This window comes from Camarhynchus parvulus, chromosome 5, assembly GCF_901933205.1.
Source record: "Camarhynchus parvulus chromosome 5, STF_HiC, whole genome shotgun sequence".
In the NCBI taxonomy this organism is placed as follows: Eukaryota; Metazoa; Chordata; class Aves; order Passeriformes; family Thraupidae; genus Camarhynchus; species Camarhynchus parvulus.
The window spans coordinates 8355064-8379866 of record NC_044575.1 but is presented as its reverse complement, the minus strand read 5'-3'; the positions used below and the strand labels follow the sequence as shown (position 1 = coordinate 8379866).

Genomic DNA, 24803 nt, shown 5'->3' with positions numbered 1-24803 from the left:
AACTCAGCTTTTCCTAAAGAACCCAGAATTTTGGGGAAAGGCCCACTTCATCCTATTCCTTACTAAACCACACCAGGGAAGTTCAAGGCACACCTATGCCAGGTAAGGATGAATCACTTTCCAGCATCACCAACGTTTCACTCTTCCCAATCCGAGGCAAGTCTAGGACTACAGATCCCAGCAGGCAGCTCTCTGTCAGAGAGGATGTGCACAGTGAGGAGGAGGATTCTGCAGTCCATGGTCTCAGCTGCTTTGGGATCGAGTGGGTCCTGCTCATTGCAGGACCAGGCTGCTTTCAGACCTGCTCCCTTACTCCAGACACTCACTTTTAGGGGGAAAAGCAGCTCCTTTGTCTTTGCTGGATTCAAAACCTCACCTTTTGGGAGGGAAAGGTTTGGCATGGAAAATCTGGCAAGAAGAGGCTATGTCCAAACCAGTCCCTTAACAGACTGTATTTGACACCCCTGGCTACACTTAACCAGGAGCAGGGGTTACTGCACTGGGCTGGAACTCAGGTGAGCCTCATTTCAGGACAAACCTCGGGATATCCAGGCTGGAATGCAGCTCCAGCCACAGACATTATGACCAGGCATTGTCTGTCCTTCTGGAAGTGGCACCAAGCCAGGCTCTGGACTGTGTAGAGCAGCTCATTCAATAGAAATGTGACCACGTGGCTGGGCCTGATTTGGATCCTATTGGTGCCATGGGTGGATGCTGGAGATGCACTGTGGGATCAGGACCCTGTTCAGACTCTTTTCCCAGATCTCCTTTACACCACAGCCTCCAAAGCAAACAGGTTGGAACCTTCAACCCAAACCACTCCACGATAAGGCAGCCACACCACAGAAGTGCAAACACCAGGAAACAGGCAGGAGCACCTTAAACTTGAATCCCTTTGCAATGAGGAAACACAGATGCAAAACACAGAAGGAAGAGCCAAGCAAATTCCAAAGTCTATTGCTCCTGTCATCAGCAAAGCATCAGCCACAAACCCCCTCCAGCTCCCAGGCAGATCAGCTTTGCTCTGTTCCCATGGGCAGGGGAGAGTCTGGCCTCCTAATTGGCCCAGCATGAGGAGAGCAGGATCCCAGCCGTGGCTGAGGACCCAAAAGCACAATGCAAACAGCTCCCATCCCATTGGACCCGGCCGGGGCCACACTGCTTTCAAGTCATTGTTGTCTTGGGAGGGTGGGGAAAAACAATATTTCAGGGCCCCAGAGCAGGCAGGAGGAAGGAAAGGCTTCTGTGCTTCCAGGCATGCGTTATGGGAGAGGCAGCATCTGCGGGAGTCTTCCCCTCCTGGAGTCTGCAGCTTCCTCACAGCACAGTGACACAAACCACAGACCCCATGTCCCCAAACTGGGTCTCTGTACCAGATGTGCTCAGTGGATGCTCCAACTTCTGATGTGCCACACAGGAAATTGCTGCCTGGATAATTAACTGGCTACAGGTGACACCTGCAAAGCCATGACAAGCTAATGCCAACCTTACCTTGCCACTACTGTACACATACATCTGTGCCAATCCTTCTGACAGCACCAAGTTTGACTTCTTCCCAGGAAGAGCTGGCTACCCTTGTCCCACAGCCTGTGCTAGGGACGGGGCTTGGCTGAGTATCCTTTCCCAGCACATTCCTACAGCCCATCCAGAGAACATCAGCAACTCACAGTCCTGGACTCTTAGACCAGAACTGCTTCTTCCTGGGAGTGACTCCACTATTGGGAGACCTTCCAGCATCAACCAGTTCAGCCAGGGACACAGCTTCCCAAAATGAGATCAGCAGATGTCCCCAAAATTGCCACCTGTGAGAACGTTCTGGGTGAAGCTCAGCTCCAGAGAAGCAAGGGCACAGAGTCAGGCACATTACATTATCTGCAGGACAACCTCAGCATTCAGCACTAAGCAGCAATATTTAAACATCACTTTGTTTTCCCAGCTTTCTCATAGGATTCAGGCATTTTTCATCCTGCTGAGAGTTTTACTAAGGAAGAACTGACAAGTGGTCCAAACCTTTTCTCTCTGTGTCAGGCAGGGTCAAGATAAAGGCACTTTATTCATCCTCCAAGACCAGACAGCCAGCAATTCCCACCTAAGATAGCTGTCCTTCACCATTTCTTTCTGACCCTCCTGGGTACCATTCAATTAATGGAGGAAATAGGAAGCATGAATATTAATCCTGCTCACAGCTACCCCCTCTATTCTGATTCTTTCACCTGCATTCTCCTTCACCCCAGGATTCCAGGGAAAGCACCTCATGAATCTCCACAGCAGCACTCTTCAAAACCCTTCCTTGGAAACCTCTTTCCATCAGCAAGTGCAGCCTCCATGGAGCACAGCTCCCTCTAACAGCAAAGGAGCTGACAGTCAGCTGAAGAGAGCCAGAAAACTCCTCTCCTGTGAGGTTTTTTTGAGGGAAGAACGAGTACAAGGTCACATTTGAAGAAAAGAACAAGCCGTCCTTTCGCTGAAAGAGCCTCATGTATTTAAAGAGTGTAACCAACAACCAGCACACACCACAGTATTTTAGTCACTTCCTGTCCTGTCTGCTGCCATCCCCTCCCTCAGCTCCATCTCCCAGTCACCAGGAACCTCTTCCTGCTATGCCACAGCTCCGTCCCCCTCAGGAGACCAGAGCACCCCTCTCACTTTTCCTCTCCCACCGCTTGTTGTCTTTCCAGAGCAGCTTGCCTGTGTAAAGCCTCCCACAACTCTCTTCTACTCCTTTGACATGAAGAATGCAGGAAAGTTTCACCTCCATTTCCAATCCCAAAATCCCCTTGTTGCAGGTTTTAACTTCTCCCTGACTCCCAGTGTATCCATAGAACAGTGTGATCTACCAGTGCATTTCTTCCTTACCCCATCCCTTTCCAGGTTTACTCTGCTGAAATGCACCCAAATTGATAATAAATCAACCAGCTCAACTCTCCTCAGTTAAGGAATTTAACTTCTCACATATTTTTACAGCATACTGTGGTTCTTGCCTAGATAAATCCAGACCTGCAACATTCAAATGTCTTGATGGGTGTTCTGATCTCCAGCGAGTACCTGAGGCAAGTCCAGAATTCTGCCTCTGAGACCTTGTGCTGAGAATCCCCAGCAATTTTAGCAGTGGCAAAGTGGGAAGAACAACATCCATTTCTCCAGGAAGACACAAGGCAGCCTGACAGGAGGATGGACAGGCAGGGAAGCAGCCAGGCTGTGATCAGACAGACCCAGGGCACAGCAGGTGCCAATGCCAGAACGGGCTATGCAGGGAAGATCCTCCCCTTGCCAGTGTTTCCAGATAGAGTGTGAAGAACCAAGGCACCAAGATTATGACACCCAATCAGCAGCCTGCCAGGTCACTGCTTATCTTAAGCACAAGAGCTTTTCCTTTCTATATCCCCCTCCCCTCAAGCCTGCACCTCCCACTTCAGCTCCTGGGCTGGGCTCTAAGCTCTGGAGCACCAGCACAGCACAGCGGCCGCAGACTCCTGCCCTCTGTGCCTCTCCCCCCTTCAGCCCTGGACTCCCTGCTCCTCCAGACATGGGAGGCACCACAGGATCTAAAGAACAGCACAATGCCCTCCAGAGACCCAGGACAAGAGGAATCACCCTCTTGTTTAATGCCCCTCCCCACCTCCCATTCCTCTCAAAACCTGGTGCTGAATGGGTGTATCCCAGGTGGCACATCCCTGGACAAAGACAGACTCAAAGCACCAGGCTGAGGAGCAAACAGGATCTACACAAAACTGGAGCCCTTCCAGGCTTCCCAGCTCCAGGAGGGATTCCTATCACGAGCAAGGCTGGCAGCATTTCAGAATGACCGGGGAGAACGCTTTGGTTTGCACTTTTGGGTTACAAAATCGAATGTACATGAGGCACAATTGAGGAATTGGAGCAAGGCAGGTGGGGAGGGAGCATGGAGGGGCCAAGCAGAGCTCCACAGCTGCTCCCAAGCTACACACTGACCAGTCACAGCAGCAAAACCACAAGGCAGAGGAACATGCTAGATCAGATCACAGATGGGCAGCTCTGGCAGCAGTCCCAAAAAGGAAGCGCTGCTCCTAGGAAAGGATACAGCTCCTCACTCCAGTCACCTGCAGCCTCTGTCACACACAGTGACTGTCCCAAAGGGCTTTGATGGCACTGCTAACCCCCAGACTGCCCATTTCCACCACCACCCATGGCATCAGGAAAAATCCTGCCTGGATTCCTACAAGCCTGGAGAAGCTCTTGAAGGACCATCAAACCCTCCACACCATTCCAAGGCTGAACGCTGACCCTCAGTGCTAAAAACCATCCCTTGGCATTCAGCCCTCTCATTTCTGGAGAAAACTGAGAAAACCCTTGAATTACATCCCACTCCCTTCCCAATCAGTATAAATCCAAGGAAAAAAACCCTGTGGGCAACCCTTTCCCTGTCAGGTGTCCCCAGCATGCGCCCTATGCAGTGAGGTAGAGGAGCTGTACCAGCTCTCCTCCTCCTTTTGCTTTGTTCAGGAAGGCAACAGAATCCCCCCCAAATGGAACAAAATAGACCAAACTGCTCCAAAAAAGGCTGGCTTGAAAATGATACACATTTAATCCATATTCCCACCACTGAGCCCACACAGACCAGGAGGCAGAGACCCAGGACAAGGGACAGACAGAGCCATATGCACTCAGAGGTGCAGCTGATCCAGCAGTAGCAGGCCAGCCCTGAGTGACTTCATTCCTTGCTGGAGACCTCTCTGTCTCCAGCACACTGAGAGATCACAGGGCTAGCTTGAATTTTTTTTATCTTTTTTTTTTTTTTAATTGAGGGAAGTGCTCACCCTCCAAATTTCTCAGTGTCTCAAGCCAGCTCTGCCAAAACCTGTTGCCAGTTCTGTCCTATCACCCAGCCTGAGAGAAGCTGGACCACAGGAGTACTGGAATAACAAAAACGCAGGAAGCTTTGAGGTTTGCACTGCAATTCCTGCTCAGCTGACACTATTTTTTAAAAGGAACAGCAGCAGGCTGGCTGCATTGCAGGCTATAGGGCTGAGGATGCTCAGAGAGAGGGAAAACAGCCCAGGGCCATTGGGAAGAACATGGACAATGTGGGAATCCAGCTACTAGGAAGGATATTTCCTCTGGACTTTGTGCTGTTACACCATCCCTGCACACACTCCCTCCCCCTCTCCTCCATAAGGAGCCCAGCACTCGTCCCTTCCTTACTCCAAATGGGGCAAAGGGGCTCAGTGACACATGGAAATATTTATGCACAGCAAATTAAAGACACTGAGGCAGCCTGACCTTAAAGGAGCATGCACTGCCAGCCCTCTCCTTTCTACTTCCAGCTGCCTCAGCTCTATCCCAAGATTACAGCTCCCAGGAGCCAGGGGTACGTGGAAGAAAAAGGAGGACTTTTCTCAAGTGGTATTTTCTCCCAAACTCTGTCAGGACCGGCTAAAACACAACAGGATTGTGCACTCAGCTCCCAGCCCTGAGGACCAGCATGAACAAAGCTCACAGAGCCTCCTCCTTGACCTAAAAGGGTGTGTGGGGGCAGCTTTATTAAAACTCTTTTGTGTACAGAGCAATGGCTAAAATATGGAAAATCTACCATCTTGCAACCCTGAGCAAATCTCAGCCCAAAAACTTCTCTGGTCCAAGTTCCTGGAACTTCCAGAGGGATTCAGAATCCCTGGAAAGCCAGCTCATTGCTGTTTACTCCCAGTGCTGTTGCTACAGCAACAGAGATGCACAAGCATGGACACAGGAATGGGACAGATCTGTCCAACAGCTCCACCTCCTCTCCACCCATATCCATGGATTCCCAGGATACACTTTGTCACCAGGTTCACCTGAACCACCTCAAGTGGCAGAAAGCAACACCCACAGCCAGCTATGGATGTTCCCCACCTGGCTGCCAAGAACTGGGAAAAGAGGTATACAGGGAGCATCAGCAGCTCAGGGAGTGCAGGCCACTGTGGAAAGGGAGAAAAAAACCACTGAAGTTCCTCACAGCCCCTAAGGCTCAGCCATCATTTCCTCCTCTGGAAACAGCAACACTCTTGGCTCAGCAGCAGCACCAGAGATCTCATCCTGAAGGGAATTGCTTCCTTATACATTTTCAGAGGACAAGATGAGTGCAGCACCTTGTTTCTCCACCTTCTGAGCACACCACCACTTTCCCACATGTGCCCTTCCTCCCCCAAACCCAGCCAGTGACCTGTAACTCTGGGTGGCTCCTGACATAACTAAAAAGGCACTGGGGGCACAAGGACTGCTCTCCTGACTTCTCAGTGTCACCACCAGCTGGGATAACCCTGGGAAAACTTATTCCTGCTTATTATAGGAACGTAAATGAAGCCTTGCAGAGATTGTTTGGTAACTCACAGGTAACTTGAAGTGCTTCTGTGGTGTTTGGTCCTTGTTTAGTCAGCACTGCAGCTTCCAGGACACACTCAGGGCACAGCCAGGCTTGGGACAGTAAGAATCCAGCAGATATTTACCTCCTGCATCCCTCTCTGCTGACAGGGAACAGCATCCACTTGGTTTCAAGGATGTATTCTTCCAGGGACCAGCACAGTCATGCATCTGGCAGGATCTAAATGCTCACAGGGATTTCTAAAGCTTTCCAAGAATAGCCTTCAGTTGCTGCTAGCTTCCACCAAAGCCCTGCCCAGACCAAATCTGAACAGCCCTTGAATTATTTAGAGCTCATTTATTACACCTGGATCATTTGGAATGACTCATTTGTAGTGCCTCCAGTTTGAGGCATGTGGGAGAGATTAATTACCCCCCTTGCCCAGGTCCTGTCTAGACTGGGCAGTTGAGGTGTGTCCAGCAGACCAGGGACATTTGGCCAGGCTGGGTTTCACACAGGGCACAGAGGAACTCCAGGAAGGAGCTTGGCTTGACAGGAATTGCCAGTGTCACATTTCAAATGTGGGGAAGAGGGAGCAGGTGATGTAAAACCACCCAAATTCTCACCCAGTGCCTGGGGCTCATCCCATGCTCAGTGTCTGCAGGAAGCAACACAGGCAGAGTCACCCCAGTGCACTCATGTGAGTCCCAAATCAGTGGGAGCAGCCCTGGGAAAGCCAGTATGCAGCAGGACTGGCCTCTGTCACTGCCCCCCTGCCCAGTACCTGGGGGTGACAAACACCAGCAATCCCCAGGGATCATGACCTGGCAGTGAGCAGCTTTACAGGACAAACCAGAACTTAGGCTGAACCTGATGGGATTGCTCCTCACATCCCACCATTGGGATACTGTGAAACACTCAAGATGGAGCAACACAGGGAAGGTAGGAAGCTGCAGCCTCCTCTTTCCTATCATACCTGACACAGGCAGCCCACAGCCTGCTCCCCCTGACCTTCCTCTCTCAGCTTTGAGGCCATTTATCCCTCAATTTATTCCTATCCTGTGAGAAAAACTGTCACAAGTGTCCTGTCAACATGTGTGGCCCCTCCTGCACCACTTGTGTCCTGAACTATCACCCCATCCATCCTGCAAAAGGATACAAACAAGCTGGAAACCACAAGATTCCAGCTGCTGGGAATCTGGGCACTGGTGAGAGCCAGCAGTGCCATCCCTCAGGCATGGGCTGAGCTGGGATCACTCCACAGCACGCAGGGCTGTAAGAAAAACCTTGTCCTGTACACTCCCCAGGCTTCATCCCCCAGCTGATGGCTGCACATGCTGCAAAGCCCATCTGAACTCTCTCAGGGTGGACACAGACATGTAAGGGCAGGTTTGGTAACTGCTGTTTACAGGAGAGGCCTCTGCTTCTGGCTGGTAGGGACAGGCAGAGCCTCCTCTCAAATTTCACACAAGGATCTGACCAGAGGGCAGGGCAGTGCTAAGGCAGGACACAGACTGCCTCAGACCATGGGACAGAGCACTGCACTCCCCAGCTCCCTTCTCACCTCCCTAATTCTCCAGCACCCACAGCACTTCGGTCTCCTGCTCCACGAGCCCATTTCCCTTCATGGGTGTCACAACTCTTCCCACAGCCAAAACAAGGGTGACACTGCACCCAGCCAGGGATGGTCACTCGGGCCCCACACCCCAGCAGGAGCTGTGGCTCAGCCCACAGAGCCCCCAGGGAGGGCGAGGCTCCTCCTCGGGCTCTCTCCAGCAGTAGAGCCAGTTTAAGAGGTTCCTACCCCACCCTGTCTCTCCATCTCAGACTTCCAGCCCCGTCAGGTTTGCTCCCTACCCCAGCACAGACAACAGCTGGGGCTGTGCCTCCCCCCTGCCAACTTCCATCCAGGGCATGATCCACAATTCCCTGAGGCAGCGTTCACCTCAGGGCCATCAGCTGCAGGAGCACTCACTGAAGGAGGGAGAAAACCTCTTCAACCAGCTCTGCCACCCCAGCAATCCTAACTGGGAACCACACCCTGAGATCCAGACTGCTGGGAAGGCTGGGATGAGCAGGATTTGTCCTTTGGATAATGGCACTCCCCTGCTGTGCTCCCAAGTCATTCTGAAGTGATCCAGCGCTGCTGCCCTTCATTTCTCACCCTGAACATTGTCACTGCACGCACATGGCAGCACTGTGGTAATGTGCTAATCCCAGCCTGCAATTCACAGGGCCTTGCTAGTCTCAGCTCACAGCACAGCCCTGCCAAAATGAGCCCTGGAGCAGGCAGAAGGTGAGATTTCCTCACACTTCCAGCACCCAGGAATATGGCAGGACTGCTCTGCAGAAGGGCAGGCAGCCTCTGTGAGCAGCAGGCCAATGGATCTTTATCTCCAGAGCCTTTAAGAGTCCAGGCTCCTCGTGGGGAGCCCAAGAGCCTGGTGTGACATGGGCTGGGTGCAACCACCCAGTGACAGCCAGCAAAGACTTCCAAGTCTCAGAGAGGGACCATGGCATTGTTAGTGCCAGGGCTGGACTGTCACTCAGGCTCAGGACACAATAGAGCATTTCAGCTCCTCAGTTAAGGGCCTGCAAAACACACAACTCCAGCTTGAAATGCTGGAACCTCAGCCCAAGCCCCAGGAACTGCCTTGTTACGGAGCTGGGCAGAACAACACTCACACAGAACTAGCAGGAAACTACTCCACAGTGCCTGCAAGTCCCATCTCCACTGCTCCCAGTCTCTGGGTGAGGAGCATGGACAGCCCAAAACTTGCTCCTCTGTGTCCTCTCCACACTCAGCATCACCCACTGCCTGTGTGAGCCTCCCAGAGCTCACCAGGACACAGCTCCTCCCACAGATGGTCTTGGATGGGTGCAAGACATCCTCCCAAGATATCCCTGAGTCCAGAGCCCTCAGCCAGGCCTGTGTTATCCTGGGAGTCATGGATGCAGAGCCTGAACTAGGAAGAAAGTACAGTTAGGGCAGTGCAGCCCATTCAATCAAAGTGTCATTGTGCCACACAGGCATGTGTGACCCAGCAGAGAATTCCTGCAGGAACGTGACCACACCTGAAGCAGAGGTGAAATTCTCCTTCAAACCCAGATCTTTCACCAACACTGAAAAATTCATTCACAAAACAGACACACATCAGATTTTTGTTGAAGCAGGGGAAGGCAACATTAAATAAAATAACTAAATAAAATAACACAGAACACTCAAGATTTCCTCTATGTCCCAACAGAAACTAGTCAGGAAAAAGATGCTGTCAGTGTGATTACCTGACACACCAGAGAGCAAACTGCCTCTGCCATCTCAGTGGTATCATCAAACCACACAATTAATTCAGCTCCTTCACCACCATAAACTGTTCTGGTTCAGGTTGTTTGGCCGGTAGAACTACCATCACACCTGGACTGTTTTTTAAAATACATTTATTTTTTGCTAATTGAGCCCCAGTCACACACCAGAAACACAGCTGACAGCAGCAGAAACACACTGTACCATCAGCTCACTGCTTCCCTACTTGGAACTTCTCATTTAGGCCTACTAACCCAGCTCCCAAGTGCAAGGCATATGTGGGATACTTGAATAAGACAAATCATGCTCTACAGATGAAAAATAATCATCTTTTAAGGGTCCTTCAGCAAGAGAGTGTCACTGACACAGCAGGAGCACATAATGAGCTGGAAGTTTCCAGGAAAAGCATGGCAGGAGGTAGGAGTTAAGCCTCACCCACCACACAGGGGTCATGCCTCCTCCCTGGGCCTCAGGCCAGCACAGACAGCACACACACACAAGGCCACACAAGTCCAGGTGAGCCTCACCCTGCTGCCCATGTGCCTTCCCAAACCCCTTAAGCACAGAGCTCATCAGGCTGCAGGCATTTATCCAGCTTAGCACATTCTGCTGGAGCCCAGCCCACCCGCACCAGGACACCAACTCCTCCTGATTTTATTTGAGAGATGATAAGCATTTTTAAACTGACAAGTTCCTGGCTGATAGCCCCTTCACCTGCCACATCTTTATCCAGATGTTTTGGGTTAGTCCTGGATCACTCCCCAGTCAAACCAATACCTTGAGCTGCAGCCTGCACAGCTGTGGGAATAAATGTGTCAGGATGAGGGAGGAGGTGAGACTGCACTGATGCCAAATTAAAACATCCACCAAAGCACTTGGGAACTCCCCAGCACCCAGAACTGCTCATCTGGAGGACAAAGCTTAATGCCAAGAACCACACAGCCTCACACCAAAAGATTCCAGAGAATTAAAGGATAAGGATTCACCTTTATGGGCAGCACCTTGAAGGTGAGGGTACAGGTACTGCTGTGACTCAGAGAGGGACTCCACCACAGAGCTGCCACTTGCCCTCCCTGGGGCCTTGCAACTTCCTCAAAACAGTGTGGGAGGCACAGCAGCTTCCCTCCCTCCCTGGGATCTCTGGGAATATCACCTCAGACTCTAAGAGCAGTTGCTCTCAAGCTGCTCCCAGTTACAGCCCAATTCCCAGACCACTGGATTCATGCAGTCCCAGAGCTCCTGACAGGGCCAGACTGGGACCTGAATGCTGGAACAGCTCCCAGCAGAAGAAAACACTGGGAAGAGACAGAGGCACAGGAAAACCGGAGCTTGAAGCTGGAGCTGGTTCCCTCAGCTTTCACAGCCACTCAAATCAAGATTGGTAACACACAGTGTTTCAGGTCCTCTGCTTGTCACAGACACACAGAAAAAAACCTGTTGTGACAGAAACTACACCGACACCAGCTTCATGTTCCTATCCCAAAGCTCCTTCCCCAGCTTCAGCCTCCAACCTCCCTTTCCAGAGCTCAGCAGCCAAATTCCCTTCATTAGGACAAACTCAGTGACACAAAAGGACCCACAAAGCCACCAAAGCCAAGCCCACGCCTCTGTGCAGGCTGCAACCATCCACCACCAGCCAGTTTGGGTTGTTCAACCCTGCTGCCAGGAAAAGCCTTTCCCCTCTCCAGCTGCAAGAGAACCAAGCCTGGAATAGGATTGTCCCAAGGGCACTACTGACCAGTCTCTGGCTGTATCGGATCCGTTCTTCCTCGGGCTCCATCTCCGACTCCTCGGAGGAGAGCGAGAAGGACACGCCAGGACTGCTGTCGTCGTCCTCTTCCTCCTTGGGAGCCAGAGGCAAACAGTGAAAAAGGGCACAGGGACACCCACACCCCTCACTTCCCTTCTCCTCTTGGGGCCAACCCCACCCTGCCCTGGGGGCTGAGAGAACCCAGTGGATGAGTCCACCCCAACCGCTAAGGCTCCTATTTTAACTTAGAATAAATGTCAGGGTAAAGGACTTCACCAGCTCTTCTGTAACACAACAGGAGCTGCAGGTCTCCCATCCTGGCTCCACTGTACCACCAGCAGCTCCTCTGGCCCACAGTGGGATAAAAACCATGGAAGGCGCTCTCAAACCCTGGCTTCTCCAAAATTAAACACTGGAGAGCCAACTTCTGCAAACAACACAATCACTGGCCTTGGGATATCCTGTACCGTGGCACCCAGGAGAAACTACAGTGGTACAGGATCTGTCCCATGAGCAGGGAAGGCTTATGGGATAGCTCCTACACACAGCACCCAAGCAGGGAAGCAGTTAAGGATCTAACTCCTGGCTGGAGGAGACCTAAATGCTGAGCTCTCCAAATGTGCCACCTTGTGACACCACACACCAACCTGGGAAAACCTCCCAGGGCGTCAGATGGCACCTACACTTTTTTTTTTTAGAGGGACAGAAACCAACCAAAGCCTGGGTATGGCACGGCTCTTAATCCCCAGGACTATGCCTAAGTCAGACCTCCGGGGAGGAGAATCGGGGAACAGGATCGAGGAAGGGGATCCACCACCCCCTCGCAGTGTTACAGAACCGCTACGACCACGCAGGGAGAACTCGCTCCATCCTGCTCCTCCCCGACCCCCGGCTTCCACAGCCGAGCGCTCCCAGTCCCGCCAGCACCTTCCCCACCCCTGCCTCCCTTGGAGCCACGGCACAGGACTCCGGCTGGGCCGAGGGAGGCAGTTTCCCCACACTTGCTGAACTCTGTTTATAAACAACCGGACAAGCGGAGCCCAGCGCGCCGGCCCCGCCGCGGGGAAGGGGCCAGCCCCGGCCCGCCGGGCCACCCCAGCCCGCCCCCGCCGGGGCAGGACGGGAGGCGGGAGGGAGGGAGGGACGCTCCCCGGGGAGCTGTCAGCCGGCACCCGCCGCCCCCTCCTCAACTTCCCGACGCGGCCTCCCGGGCCCGGCAAGGGGAGACCCGCCCGCTCCCGCCCGGCCGCGCTCCGGGGCCCCGCACAAACTCGGGGGTCGCCGGTGACCCCGCGGTGCTCACCAGGTCTCTCCTGCGCCTTTGTCCTCTTCTACCGCCGGCACGGGGGGGGGAACAGAACAGACGGAGGAGGAGGAACCCCCCGGTCAGCAGCGATCGCGCCCCGGCCCCGCCGCGCCCCCGGCCCCGCCGCTCCCGGCGCGGGCAGCGGGCGCTGACAGCCCCGTCGGCCGCCCCCGCCGCCGCGGCCCGCGTCCCCCGCCGCCACCGCCGCCGCCTCCACCACCACCACACCCCTCCCGCCGCCGAGTGCCGGGGCTCCGCCGGCGCCGCCCGCCCCGTCCCGCCCGCGCGGTGCCCCCCGGCGCCGCCGCCCCCGGCCGGGACGCGGTTCCCCCTCCTCACACAGGAGCCGCCGCCGCCATTTTGAACCCGTCAGAGCCTCACATACACACCGACGCCACGCGCACGCGCCGCGCGCACGGGCCCCCCACAGCCCGCGCGTGCGCCGTGCACTGCCCAGCCCGGCCCCGCCCCGCCCCGCCCTGCGCGCGCGGGTCTCGGGCCCGACCACGCCCACTCCCGCACGGACCACGCCCCTCGAATAACCACGCCCCCTCCACCACGTGGCCACGCCCCTGACGGGGGGGCTGGAGAGGGGGAGCCCCAGTGGGATTTTGGGGGGTTCGTGGCCCAAAACGCCCCGCCGTGAGGTCCCTCCGTGTCCCCGCGGGCTTCGCGGCTGCCCGCACGGCTGTGCACGCGTGTATGGGGGTCTGAATGCAGAGACACCGGCAGGAACCACATCCACCTAGGCAACTACGTACAGCTCCTTAGTAATACACTATAAACAGTGTTTTTATAAACTATGTATAGTTCTATAGGTATTTATAGCCTAACTGTATGCAGTGATATATAAAATAAATATAGGGATATGGATGGCTATACATTAACTATATAGTTAGATATACATTACATAGTAGTGTGTATATAAAAACATATATATATATACATATAACTATACATATGGTTGTAGACTTGTATGTGCAGCACACACCTGGACACTCCTGGACACATGCTCATACACACCTCAACCCAAAATCAGCCGATGACCCTATCCTGGTGGTCACTCATCCACCCTGGGCCCATGGCGGGACCCCAACACCCACCCACACCATGTCCCTGACACCCACACCATGTCCCCGACACCCACCCGGAGTCCCCGACACCCCCAGGCCGTGCAGGGTCTGCTGCTGCCCCAGGGACCGTTCAGGCCGATGAGTTTTGTGTCACTTTAATGGCAGAAGATGGCCCTACAGTGACCCTGTGTCGCACCCTCCGGCGCTGGCCTGCCAGCGGCAAGGGGAGCCCCAAATCAGTTCTGTGTCCCCAGAGCCCGGCTGGCAGCGGGTGCTGGCGCAGGACGCTGGGCTGGATTCCTGGCGGGACAGCGACAGGACGCTGGCATCCCCAGCGGGAAAGGGACTCTGGGATGCAGGCGTGACAGTTCATGCCAGGAATGCTTTCCTGCTGTCACCCCGCGGTGACCGGCGGTGCCAGCCCCGGGCCGGGCGGGTGGCAGCGGCGCTCCGGTGGCGGAGGCAGAGGTGGAGGAGCTCGGGGGCAGCGGGAGCTGTCCGAGTGGGGCTGTGCCGAGCCGGGGGGCTCAGAGGATGGCGCAGACCCTCCTGCGTCCCGCCTTGCGCTGCCTCCGGCGGGCGGCACTGATGGCGGCGTTGCAGGCTGTCGCGAAGATGTTCCCGACGTTATCCTGGTATCTGGCCGAGCATTCCATGTAGGACACGGCGCGGACCTGCCGGGCCATGGCCTCTCCCTGCGGGGACACACACACAGTCACACCTCCCCAGGACCCCGCTGTCCTGTGCCGTGCCGTGCCACCGGGAGGGGACACCCACCTGCTGGCGGGAGACGGGCTCTATCCGTCCGTCCTTCAGCTTCTGCAGCACCTCCTGGTCCTGCCGCAGGTCCGTCTTGCAGCCCACCAGCAGCAGCGGGACCCCCTTGCAGAAGTGGTTCACCTCCGGGTACCACTGCGAGGGGACACGTCACCCCGGCATGGGCACGTGCCACCCAGGGATGGGGACAGGGGACAGGCAGCACCCCTGGGGCTGCGTTACCTTTGTTAGGATGTTGTCAAAGCTGTTGGAGTCGGTGACATCAAAGCACATGAGGACGACGTTGGCATCCGAGTAGGACAGAGGGCGAAGCCTGTCGTAGTCTTCCTGTCCTGTCGGGTGGAGAAGGAAACCGTGACACACCGTGACAGTGACACCTGTGGGGATGGCTGTGGGTCAACCCCCCCTCTGCCATGGTCATGGGGACCCCTTGGAGGGGACACCCCTCCAAAGCATGACCACACACTTGTGGGACACCCCAAAACACCCGGGTGGGAGAGTGGGGGGCACAGCAGCCCAGGCTGTCCCCTGCTGTCCCACCTGCTGTGTCCCACAGGTGGATCTTCACGGGCTTGTCGCCAACCTGGAGGGACGCCGTGTACTTCTCGAACACGGTGGGGACATAGACCTGGCAGGGGACAGGGACACAGGTCACACAGGCAGCAGCTGTGGGGGGCAGCGACGGAGGGGACCCCAGTGGGGACAGAACAGAGCACAGGCAGGGAAGCAGGCAGCGGGAAATGGTGCTTCCTCCCTGGGGCAGCGGGATGGGAACCACCCTTGTCCCCCATCCCAGGGCACATGGGTGCCCCAGGGGGACCTGGGGATTCGGGACAGGGGTTCTGGGGTCTCTGTGGCTGCCCCCCTTCCCTGCACTCCCTGAGTCCCTTATGTGCCCTCACCGAGGGACAAACCCTGCTGCTCCTCGCCGTGACTCCAAGGCAGCGGTGTCACAGACCCTCTCAGTCAGGCCACCCCCTGTCCCCTGTCCCCATGTCCCGCTTCAAACGGCCCCGCTGCTGCCACCGTGTCCGTCCCACCGCCCTTTGCCCGCCACCACTCCGGCAGGCACGGGGACAGTCCCCCACCCACCAGGGGACAGGCATCCCGTACCTTGGGGAAGTCCCCCTTGGCGAAGGCCACCAGCAGCGACGTCTTCCCGCAGCCGCCATCCCCCACGATGACAGCCTTGACCTCGCTTTCCGGGGCTCCCGGGCTCTGCTCCCCGCGCTCCCGCTGCATGGGGGTGTCCGCTGAGGCCACGGAGCCCGAGTGGCCTCGGTGGGGACACGGATGGGGACAGGGAGGCGGGAAGAGCCCGCCCGCTCCAGGGTGCGGCTGTCACCCGCCCGCCGGGCCCGCCCGCGCGGGGCTGTGGCCGCGGCGGTGACAGTGGCCGGGACACACGTACGGGTGTCCTGGCGCACAGGTGACCTTCTCCCGACAGGTCCGCACTAGCGTCACACTGCCACCTGCGTGTGCTGCCTGCCTGGGTGACGCTCCCTCGCGCTCCTGCCCGCCGCCTCAGGCTCACTCCAACCCCTGATCCCACTCCTGATCCCACTCCCGATCCCACTCCCCATCCCGATCCCGCTGGTGCAGATCCCCCTGCACAGCGCAGCCCCCAGCGATGGGACCCCGTGCCGTCCCCGCCGCCCCATTCCCGCCTCCGAGCCTGGGGTTTATTGCCCTGAGATCCGCGGGAGGCAAAGTCCAGGGGTGGAGCGAGGCACGGGGGGGGTGACTCACTGCCCTGGCCCCGCTGTCACCGCCAGCCCGGCTGTCACACCCGTGCTGTGCCATGCTGAGCCCGGCCCTGCCGGACTCTCTGTCCCCGGCACCCAGCTCAGCAGCGCCTGGGTGAGGGGACAGCCACCCAGCTCCTGTCTTTTCCTGGTGATTCCAATGTGGGTGGGACAGGCTGTGACACCCTGCTTTGCTCATCCCAGCAGTGATGTCCCCCATGCCCCCTGTGTTTGGATGTGCCCAAGACCCTCTCCCCTCCCCTCTTCTTCCACCCCAAAACTTTTTGGTGGGGGTGAATGGGTGCTTCTTGTGTAGGGTTTCAGGGAGGGATGTGGGGCTGTGTGTGCTGTCCCCTGCCACCCTTTCTGCCACCAGCCTCTCCAGGCTCTCTCAGTGAGTACCAGGCGGTCCAGGAGGGCTCTGGAGCCCCCAGAACAATTGGAGTGAATCCAAAATGGTGGCTCAGACAACAAATTCCAAATTCTCACCCAGGCCCAGTGCAGAATGAAGTCCAGGTGGAGAGGGATTCTCATGCTGGGAGGCAAATGCACGCGGTAATGAACAATCTCAAAAGGATGCCAGCAACAGGGCAGGATGGGGAGAGGAGGCTGGAGCACTATCAAACAATTAGGAAGGTGGCAATTACCAGCCTAATGAGATATCAGGTCGAATCCTAAAAGCATCAAGATTCTTTCACAGCGAGATATAACTGCTGCAGTGTTTGTCCTCTGGGGTATTTGCTTGGACAAAACATTTCCTTTCCCGCAAGACCAACAGAATTTTGATGGGAGAAGAGGCAGCCTGTGTGCAACTGCCCAGCGCTCTCAGTGCCTGACCCGTGATTGTGCAGAAACGCCCCAAAAAGCAGCTTTATTTGGGGACAAATACGCTGCTTGGAGCTTCTGAGGACGTGGAGACCGCAGTTTTCCTCACTGGAGAAGAGCAGCACTGGAGGGAGGGAGCGTGCCCTGCTCGGACACACCAACAGGTTGGCCCCAAGGAAAGGTAGGGGATCGGGACCAGAGTCCAGCCCTGGGCACTGCTTGTTTCTCCCTGGATGTCCCCAAAGCCCCTCTCACCGCTCCCATGGTTGTCCTCAGTCAGGATGACTGGATTGATCCAACCCTTCCTCCGCCCTCACCTCACCCCCAGCCATCCCACGGCCCCCCTGTCCCCAGCCCTGTTGTGCCACCTCACTGGGATCCCCTTCCCTGTCACAGCCCCTGGGGTCCCACTAACCCCGCTCTGCTCTGACCACAGCTGGGGACCACATCCCTCCTGCCACCATGGAGCTGAACCAGACATCCCCACCTCCCTCACCTCCCGTGATGGACACTGAAGGAGATGATTCCTATGGGATCAATGTCACTGATGTGGCCGTAAACAGCGTCACTCTGTTCATCTGCCTCTGTGGGCTGGCTGGGAACGGGGCTGTGCTCTGGCTCCTGGGATTCCACATCCGTAGGAACCCCATCACTGTCTACATCCTCAACCTGGCCGTCGCCGACTTCACCTTCCTCCTCTTCATGGTCCCCTCCTCCCTGCTCTACCTGCTGGAGGAATTGTCCTGCTCCACTGTCGTGTCCCTGAAGTACCTGAGGTCCCTTCTCCTGCTGTCGCTGTTCTCCTACAACATGGGGCTGTACCTGCTGACGGCCATCAGCATCGAGAGGTGTGGGTCAATTCTCTTCCCCCTCTGGTACCGCTGCCGCCGTCCCCAGCGCCTCTCATGGGTGGTGTGCGCCCTGCTCTGGGCCCTCTCCGTCGCTGTCATGGTCGTGGTGACCTCCCTGTGCCTGTCACACGAGCACGAGCACTGCCGGGTGGCTCTCATCTCCATGTACGCCCTCAGCTTCCTCATCTTTGCTCCACCCATGGTCATCTCCAACGTGATCCTCTTCATCAAGGTCCAGTGTGGCTCCAAGAGACGTCAGCCTAAGAGGCTCTATGTCGTTATCTTCCTCACTGTGCTCTTCTTCCTCATCTTTGGAGTTCCCCTCAGCCTCTCCAATTTCCTGAAGCAGCTCAGCCCCACCGTCGTGTCCTCATCCTCCCAGGTGGTTTTCCTGCTGGCCTGCATCAACAGCAGCATCAACCCCTTCATCTACTTCTTGGTGGGGAGCTGCTGGAGGCGCTGCTCCATCGTGTCCCTCCAGGTCGCCTTCCGGAGGGTCTTTGAGGAGACAGGGACCACCACAGTGTCCAGCTGAGAGGCCACTGTGGTCCCACCACCCGTGCTGCCCACACTGGCTTCATGCTCAGCTGCCCACCCTCACTCCCAGCCAGGCCTGCAGGTCACCTTCCTGCAGCTGTGAGTCAGGATGCATCCCACAGCTTTTCCATCCCTTTCCCCATCCCACTGATCCATGTTGCTGAGTCTATCCCTGTCCCTATCCCTATCCCTATCCCTACCCCTACCCCTACCCCTACCCCTATCCCTATCCCTATCCCTATCCCTATCCCTATCCCTATCCCTATCCACCTTCCCTATCCCTATCCCTATCCCTATCCCTATCCCTATCCCTATCCCTATCCCTATCCCTATCCCTATCCCATCCCTATCCCTATCCCTATCCCTATCCCTATCCCTATCCCTATCCCTATCCCTATCCCTGTCCATGTCCTTCTCCCTGCCCACATTCCTATCCCTATCATTGTATCCCCATCCTATCTGCATTCCCACCCCAGTCCTATCCCCAAACCATCCTCATCTCGGCTCCCCTGCCCTGTTGCCTGTACCTATCCCATGCCATGCTCTCCCATCCCGCAGGTTTCCCAGCAGGCATCCTCTCCGAGCGCGATCCGTCGGGCTCTGCTGCCCTCCTGTGGGGATATTTGGGATTGCCGGCATCCGGACCCTTCTCCATCCCCTCTGACATCCCAGATCCCCCCCCATAGGGCCGCCTTCCCCCCTGACAGCCCCGCTCCGCCCGGGATCCCCGGCAGTGTGTCCACTCCTGGCCATTCCACGCTCCTCTGCCCCAATAAACACTGATGGATCCATCCCGGTGTCGCCTCTGGTCCCTCTCCTGGGAGGCTGGGGGGCGGGACACGGCAGGTGAAGCTCTGGAGGGGAATGTCCCAGAGAAACAGTCCCCAAAAACCGTGTGAGGCAGCCCGTGGGGGTGAGCAGCCCGTGGGGAGGGACTGGAGCCTCAGGCACGGGGCTGGGAGGGATGGGAAGGACGGGAGGTGGGTGGGCTGCATGGGGAGTGGGATGGGAGGTGGTGTGGGAGGGGTGGGACATGATGGAGCTGCTGGGAAGGTGTGGTGGGAAGGTGTGGGATGTGGTGGGGCTGGAGAGAAGGTGTGGGGTGTGGTGGGGCTGGTGACCTCAGGGAAGCCCCAGGGAGGGCAGGTGATGCCCCGTGGAGCCCATGGTGACAAACACAGGTGTCACCCTGCTCCTGGAAGGGGGTGGCTGTGCTGAGGATCACGGCCTCCTCCTCTCCTTGCTGCTGCACCACCTGAGCCTGCTGAGGGAGCAGCTGAAGGCAGTGGAGAGGAAGAATTTCTGAAGGCACAGACACCTTTGCACATGGCTCACAAAATTGAAAACTAAAGATCTCAGGGGAGATCTCTGCTGTGACACTCACAGAGCACTCGGGGTGGGGAATGCTGAGCCCCTGGGCCATCGTGTCTGTGCCAGCCCAGCTCTGGGCACTGGGGATCATGGCTGCTCCAGGGAGCACAAGCCATGGCTGTGTCCCCTCCCTCCAGCCACATTCCCGGCTGGCAGCAGCAGCCAGAGGAAGCTGGGAAGCGCTGGCAGAGGGGACAAAGGCAGCTCAGGGTTCATGGTGCTGTTTATTGATATCAGACCTCAGTGGGATGCAGGAACCAGGGAGAATTTTGGGGTCACAGCCGTGCTGGGAAGGATCCATTTGGGGAACAGTGCTCCAGGACCCATGAGGGAGGAGCACAGCCATGCTCCAATGTGCTCCCGCAGAGCATCCCTCCCACATGGCCCTTGGCAATGCCCCTGCTCCCTTCTCCTGCAGGAATACAGCACCACAGGGAGGGTGATCCCATGGATATTTATTAATCAGGTGACTCAAGGAAAACCTCAGCCACTCTGCCAAGGTCCTTCAGCAGAGCATTGGAAGGAATCAACAGGTTGGAAAGGCTGTGTCCATGGCAGGATCATCGCTGTGGGCAGTGTTTTCTTCTGGCTCCTCAAAGACCCTCTGGAGGGAGAGCCGGAGGGACCCCCGGAGCAGGGCCTCCTGCACCTCCCTGCCAAGAAGTAGATGAAGGGGTTGATGCTGCTGTGGATGCAGGCGAGCAGGAAAACAACCTGGGAGGACACAATGGTGTAGCCGAGCTGCTGCAGGAAATTGGAGAGACTGAGGGGGACAGCAAAGAGGAGGCAGAAGAGCACAATGAGGAAAATAACAATATCGAGTCTCTTGGGTTGCTGCTGCTGGGAGCAAGGCTTGACCTTAATGAGGAGGATTGTGCTGGAAATGATCATGGCTGGGGCAAAGAGGAACAGGTTGAGGGCGTACATGGTGATGAGAGACACCTGGCAGTGGTCATGCTCTCGTGATAGGCACAGGGCAGTCATTGTGACAATAACAGCGATGGAGAGGGCCCAGAGCAGGGCACACACCACCCATGAGAGGCGCTGGGGACGGTGGCAACGGTACCAGAGTGGACAGAGGATGGATGTGCACCTGTCCATGCTGATGGCTGTCTGCAGGTACAGCCCCAGGTTGTAGGAGAACAGCAGGAGTGGGAAAAGCGCCCTCATGAACACCAGGGGCACGACTGTGGAGCAGGACAATTCCTCCAGCAGGTAGAGCAGGGTGGAGAGGACCGCGAAGTGGAGGAAGGAGAAGTTGGCGAAGGCCAGGTTGATGATGTAACAGGTGGTGGGGTTCCTTTGGAGGAGGCAGAGCACAGCCCCATTCCCAGCCAGCCCACACAGGCAGAGGAGCAGTGTCACACTGTCAATGGCCCCATGAGTGACATCAATATCACAGAGATCATCTCCTTCAGTGGGTGAGGCAGAAGATGAGGACACGGTGGTCACCTCCATGGACGGACGCTGGGCAGGCAGTGGGATGTGGCCCCTGGCTGTGGTCAGAGTGGATGGGCAGTCAGTGCTTGGAGAATCCAGGAGCAGACCACACCACTCCTCAGCAGCTCCCTGCAGTGGGAAGGGTACAGTGGAGAGAAGTGAGATGTGCAGGGGAGGAGGGCAGTGGAAATTGTGGGGTGGAAAAGGGTTGGGATGTTCACCAGGAGATGCAGAAGGGAGGCACAGGGCAGAGGGAGGGAGTGGGGAGCTGGGGAGGGCCCTGCGGTCACCGGGAGAGGGTGGCAGGAACAGAGCAGCTGCTGCAGGAGAGGAAGGTGGGCTAGGGAGGAAGGCAAACATTCCACTGACCTGTTCCCTGTGGGGCAGCAGCAGGCAAAGGGCTCTGTGCAGATCAGCGGCGCTTCCTGGTACCTCTTGCTCCTTTGGGATCCGTGTCCTAAAGCGGCTCCTGGCAGGTCAGGGACATGAAGGAGAAAATGCCCAGGTCACCAGGAGCTCCCCATTCCCATCCTGCTGGCTTCTCTCTGTGCTCTGTCCCGGTGTTGTTTCCCAAGGCTTGGTGGAATCACGGGAGAGTCAGAAATTGCATCTTTGGCTTCGTCAGAGCTCCACTTCTAGTGAGTCATTTAGCTTTTTTTTAAATGGATTTTTTTTCCAGTAAGGAAGTGGCTTTTGCCAGACACACCGCAAACAGAATTTTGCAATTGGCTCATCATTTCCTTTTGATTAGAAACACTCCTTCCCTGAAGAATGTCCCTTTCTCCAAGTGGCTCCTCTCTCCCGACAGGCTTCTACCATTCCTCATTTCCCTTCAGTGTGGGGTCACTGTCTCTCCAGGAGCAGAGGGATGCTGGTGGTGCTGGTGGCACTGGAATGCCGGCAGTGCCGGCAGTGCTGATGATGAAGCAGCTGGGCGCTTGTCAGAAGCATTTCGCATTCTGGGAAGAGCTCCGGATCATTGCCAAACCCTCCCCAAAGGGCCAAAGGACGCTCAGCTGAGCTCCCTCGCCCTGTCCCCATCCCATCCTCACCCCTGCTCCCCATCTCGGTCTCCATCCCATCCTCTCCCCATCCTCTGCCACCCCGCAGCTTTCCGGGCCGGCGGCCGCTCCCTGCTCCGGGCGCGGCCCGTCGGGCTCTGCTGCCCTCCAGTGCCCAGATTTGGGATCGCCAGCAGCCAGGCAGCCTCCCATCCCTGCGATCCTCTCCTGACCCTTCCCGACCCTTCCTGAGCCTTCCTCATCTCCTCGGACACCCCAGACCACCCCAGCCGGACCACCTTCCACGCCGACAGCCCCGCTCCTGCCCCGCTCCACGCGGGACTCCCGGCAGTGCCTCTGCCCCTCCTGGCCAGGGAGTTCTAGGAGCCGGCAGGGAGGAGGAAAAGCCCTGCTGCCGTGTGCTCCCCTCAGAGCATCCCTTCCTCATGGCCCTGCTCCCTTCTCCTGCGGGATTACACCGCGGAAGTGCTCCAAACGACTGTTTGAGATCGCTGAAAAAGTCATCACCAAGGGACTCAGTAAAAACTGGCTTTAATATTAAGCATCAGCACAACAGAATTCATTGGCCAGGAGCATTTCTGAGATCTCAGAGAGGACTGGAAAGAGGGCGAGGATGCACCAGCACAGGGAGGGTGATACTGTGGATATTTATTGATCAGGTCACTCAAGGAATCCCTCAGCTGCTGTCACGGGGTTATTCAGCAGTGCAGCGGCAGGAATCAACAGGCTCAGAGCACAGTGTCCATGACGGGATCATTGCTGCCGGCACTGTTCTCTTCTGTGTCCCCAAAAACTCTCAGGAGGGCCTTCCTTAGGGACCCCATGGAGCAGGGCCTGCTGCAACCCTCCATGGAGCAGGGCCTCCTGCAGCTCCCCACCAAGAAGCAGATGAAGGGGCTGATGGTGCTGCGGATGCAGGCGAGCAGGAAAACCACTTGGGGTGACAGCATGGTGTAGCCGAACTGCTGCAGAAAACTCCAGAGGCTGAGCGGGAGAGTGAAGGGAAGGACGAAGAGCACAGGGAGGAGGATAACGATGTCAAGTCTCTTGGGTTGCTGCTGCTGCTGCTGCTGGGAGACACACTTAATGAAGAGAATTGTGCTGGAAATGAGCATGGCTGGAGCAAAGAGCAGGAGGTTGAGGGCATTCATGGAGATGAGAGACACCAGGCAGTGCTGTGGCCTCAGTGCCAGGCACAGGATAACCACTGTAACAAAGGGGAGGGTCCAGAGAAGGACAGTCATGAACCCTGATAGGTGCCGGGGACGGTGGCAGCGGTACCAGAGTGTGCAGAGGATGGATGTGCACCTCTCGATGCTGATGGCTGTCAGCAGGTAGAGCCCCCTGGTTTAAGAGAACAGCGAGAGCTGGAAAAACAACCTCAGGTACTCCCGGAGTGTAATAGTGTAGCAGGAAACTTCCTCCAGCAGGTGGAGCACGAGGGAGGTGGCCGCAAAGAGCGGGAAGATGAAGTCGGCGACCGCCAAATGGAAGCTATAGACTGTGATGGGGTTCCTGCAGAAGCTGAGGAGGCAGAGGAGGGCCCCGTTCCCAGCCAGCCCACACAGGCAGATGAGCAGCATGATGCCACCTATAGCTGCATCGGTGATATCAATCCCACATGTATTATCTCCTTCAGTGGGTGAGGCAGGAGATGGGGACACGGTGCTCACCTCCATGAATGGATGCTGGGCAGGCAGTGGGATGTGGCCCCTGGCTGTGGTCAGAGTGGATGGGCAGTCAGTGCTTGGAGAATCCAGGAATAGACCACACCACTCCTCAGCAGCTCCCTGCAGTGGGAAGGATTCAGTGGGGAGGAGTGAGGTGGGAGGGTTGGGCTGTTTGGCAGGAGATACAGACGGGATGCACAGGGCAGAGGAGGGGGGAGCTGGGCAGGGCCCTGCGGTCACCGGGAGAGGGTGGCAGGAACAGAGCAGCTGCTGCAGGAGAGGAAGGTGGGGTAGGGAGGAAGGCAAACATTCCACTGACCTGTTCCCTGTGGGGCAGCAGCAGGCAAAGGGCTCTGTGCAGATCAGCGGCGCTTCCTGGTACCTCTTGCTCCTTTGGGATCCGTGTCCTAAAGCGGCTCCTGCCAGGTCAGGGACATGAAGGAGAAAGTGCCCAGGTCACCAGGAGCTCCCCATTCCTGTCCCACCACCTGCTGTCTGTGCCCAATCCTGTTGTTGCCCACCAAGATTCAGTGCAGTCATGAAGCAGTCAGAAATTGCATCTTTGGCTATGTCAGAGCTCTACTTCCTCAGAGATATTTATCCTGGGTGGATTTTGTTGTTTTATTTTTGTTGGTTTTTTTTTGTTTTGTTTTTGTTTTTGTTTTTTTTTTTTGCTGCAGAGGAAGTGACCTTTGTCAAAAGCTCCAAATGAAACACTTTGGCTCATAATTTTATCCTGATTAGAAACGCTTGTTCATTGCGGAGTGTCCCACTCTCCAAATGCATTCCCTTTCCAGACAGGCTTCTACAATTCCT

General features: G+C 56.5%; 5 protein-coding genes across 5 annotated transcripts in view; 1 reads left to right on the top strand and 4 right to left on the bottom strand.

Annotated features, from left to right (window-relative positions):
• KDM2A (lysine demethylase 2A) overlaps positions 1–13102 on the bottom strand; it is a 33732-nt gene extending 20630 nt beyond the window's left edge. Inside the window, exons 1-3 of the mRNA XM_030949480.1 lie at positions 13016–13102; positions 12674–12701; positions 11359–11463 (exon numbers count right to left, since the gene is read on the bottom strand). Of these exons, the coding sequence (XP_030805340.1) occupies positions 11359–11463; positions 12674–12701; positions 13016–13035 (153 nt within the window). The 5' untranslated portion in view covers positions 13036–13102. The remainder of the gene's footprint in view (positions 1–11358; positions 11464–12673; positions 12702–13015) is intronic.
• Positions 13103–14276: 1174 nt separating this feature from the next.
• RHOD (ras homolog family member D) lies at positions 14277–15768 on the bottom strand. The gene is made up of 5 exons (XM_030949485.1): positions 15640–15768; positions 15067–15154; positions 14749–14858; positions 14527–14661; positions 14277–14444 (listed from the first exon to the last, which is right to left on the bottom strand). The coding sequence occupies exons 1-5, from the start codon at positions 15766–15768 to the stop codon at positions 14277–14279; spliced, it is 630 nt and encodes a 209-aa protein (XP_030805345.1).
• A 1693-nt stretch (positions 15769–17461) lies between these two features.
• Positions 17462–18482, top strand: LOC115904633 (mas-related G-protein coupled receptor member H-like). Its single transcript, XM_030950160.1, has one exon. It carries the CDS (start codon positions 17559–17561, stop codon positions 18480–18482), a length of 924 nt encoding a protein of 307 aa, XP_030806020.1. The 5' UTR covers positions 17462–17558.
• A 1841-nt stretch (positions 18483–20323) lies between these two features.
• LOC115904451 (proto-oncogene Mas-like) lies at positions 20324–24462 on the bottom strand. The gene is given in 4 exon segments (XM_030949862.1): positions 20324–20488; positions 20491–21424; positions 21665–21764; positions 24307–24462. Coding segments are annotated over 2 exon segments (930 nt in total). The 5' UTR covers positions 21314–21424; positions 21665–21764; positions 24307–24462; the 3' UTR covers positions 20324–20381.
• On the bottom strand, positions 23046–24039 carry LOC115903984 (mas-related G-protein coupled receptor member H-like). Its single transcript, XM_030948984.1, is given in 1 exon segment — positions 23046–24039. A coding segment is annotated over 1 exon segment (951 nt). The 5' UTR covers positions 23997–24039.
• Positions 24463–24803: the final 341 nt, after the last annotated feature.

Coding starts and splice junctions, on each gene's coding strand:
- LOC115904633 (XM_030950160.1), top strand. CDS start 17,559: ATGGAGCTGAACCAGACATCCCCACCTCCCTCACCTCCCGTGATGGAC.
- RHOD (XM_030949485.1), bottom strand. CDS start 15,768: ATGCAGCGGGAGCGCGGGGAGCAGAGCCCGGGAGCCCCGGAAAGCGAG. Junction 15,155..15,639: donor CCAAGGGGGACTTCCCCAAG/GTACGGGATGCC, acceptor GTCCCCTGCCAG/GTCTATGTCCCCACCGTGTT. Junction 14,445..14,526: donor AGCCCGTCTCCCGCCAGCAG/GTGGGTGTCCCC, acceptor GTGTCCCCGCAG/GGAGAGGCCATGGCCCGGCA.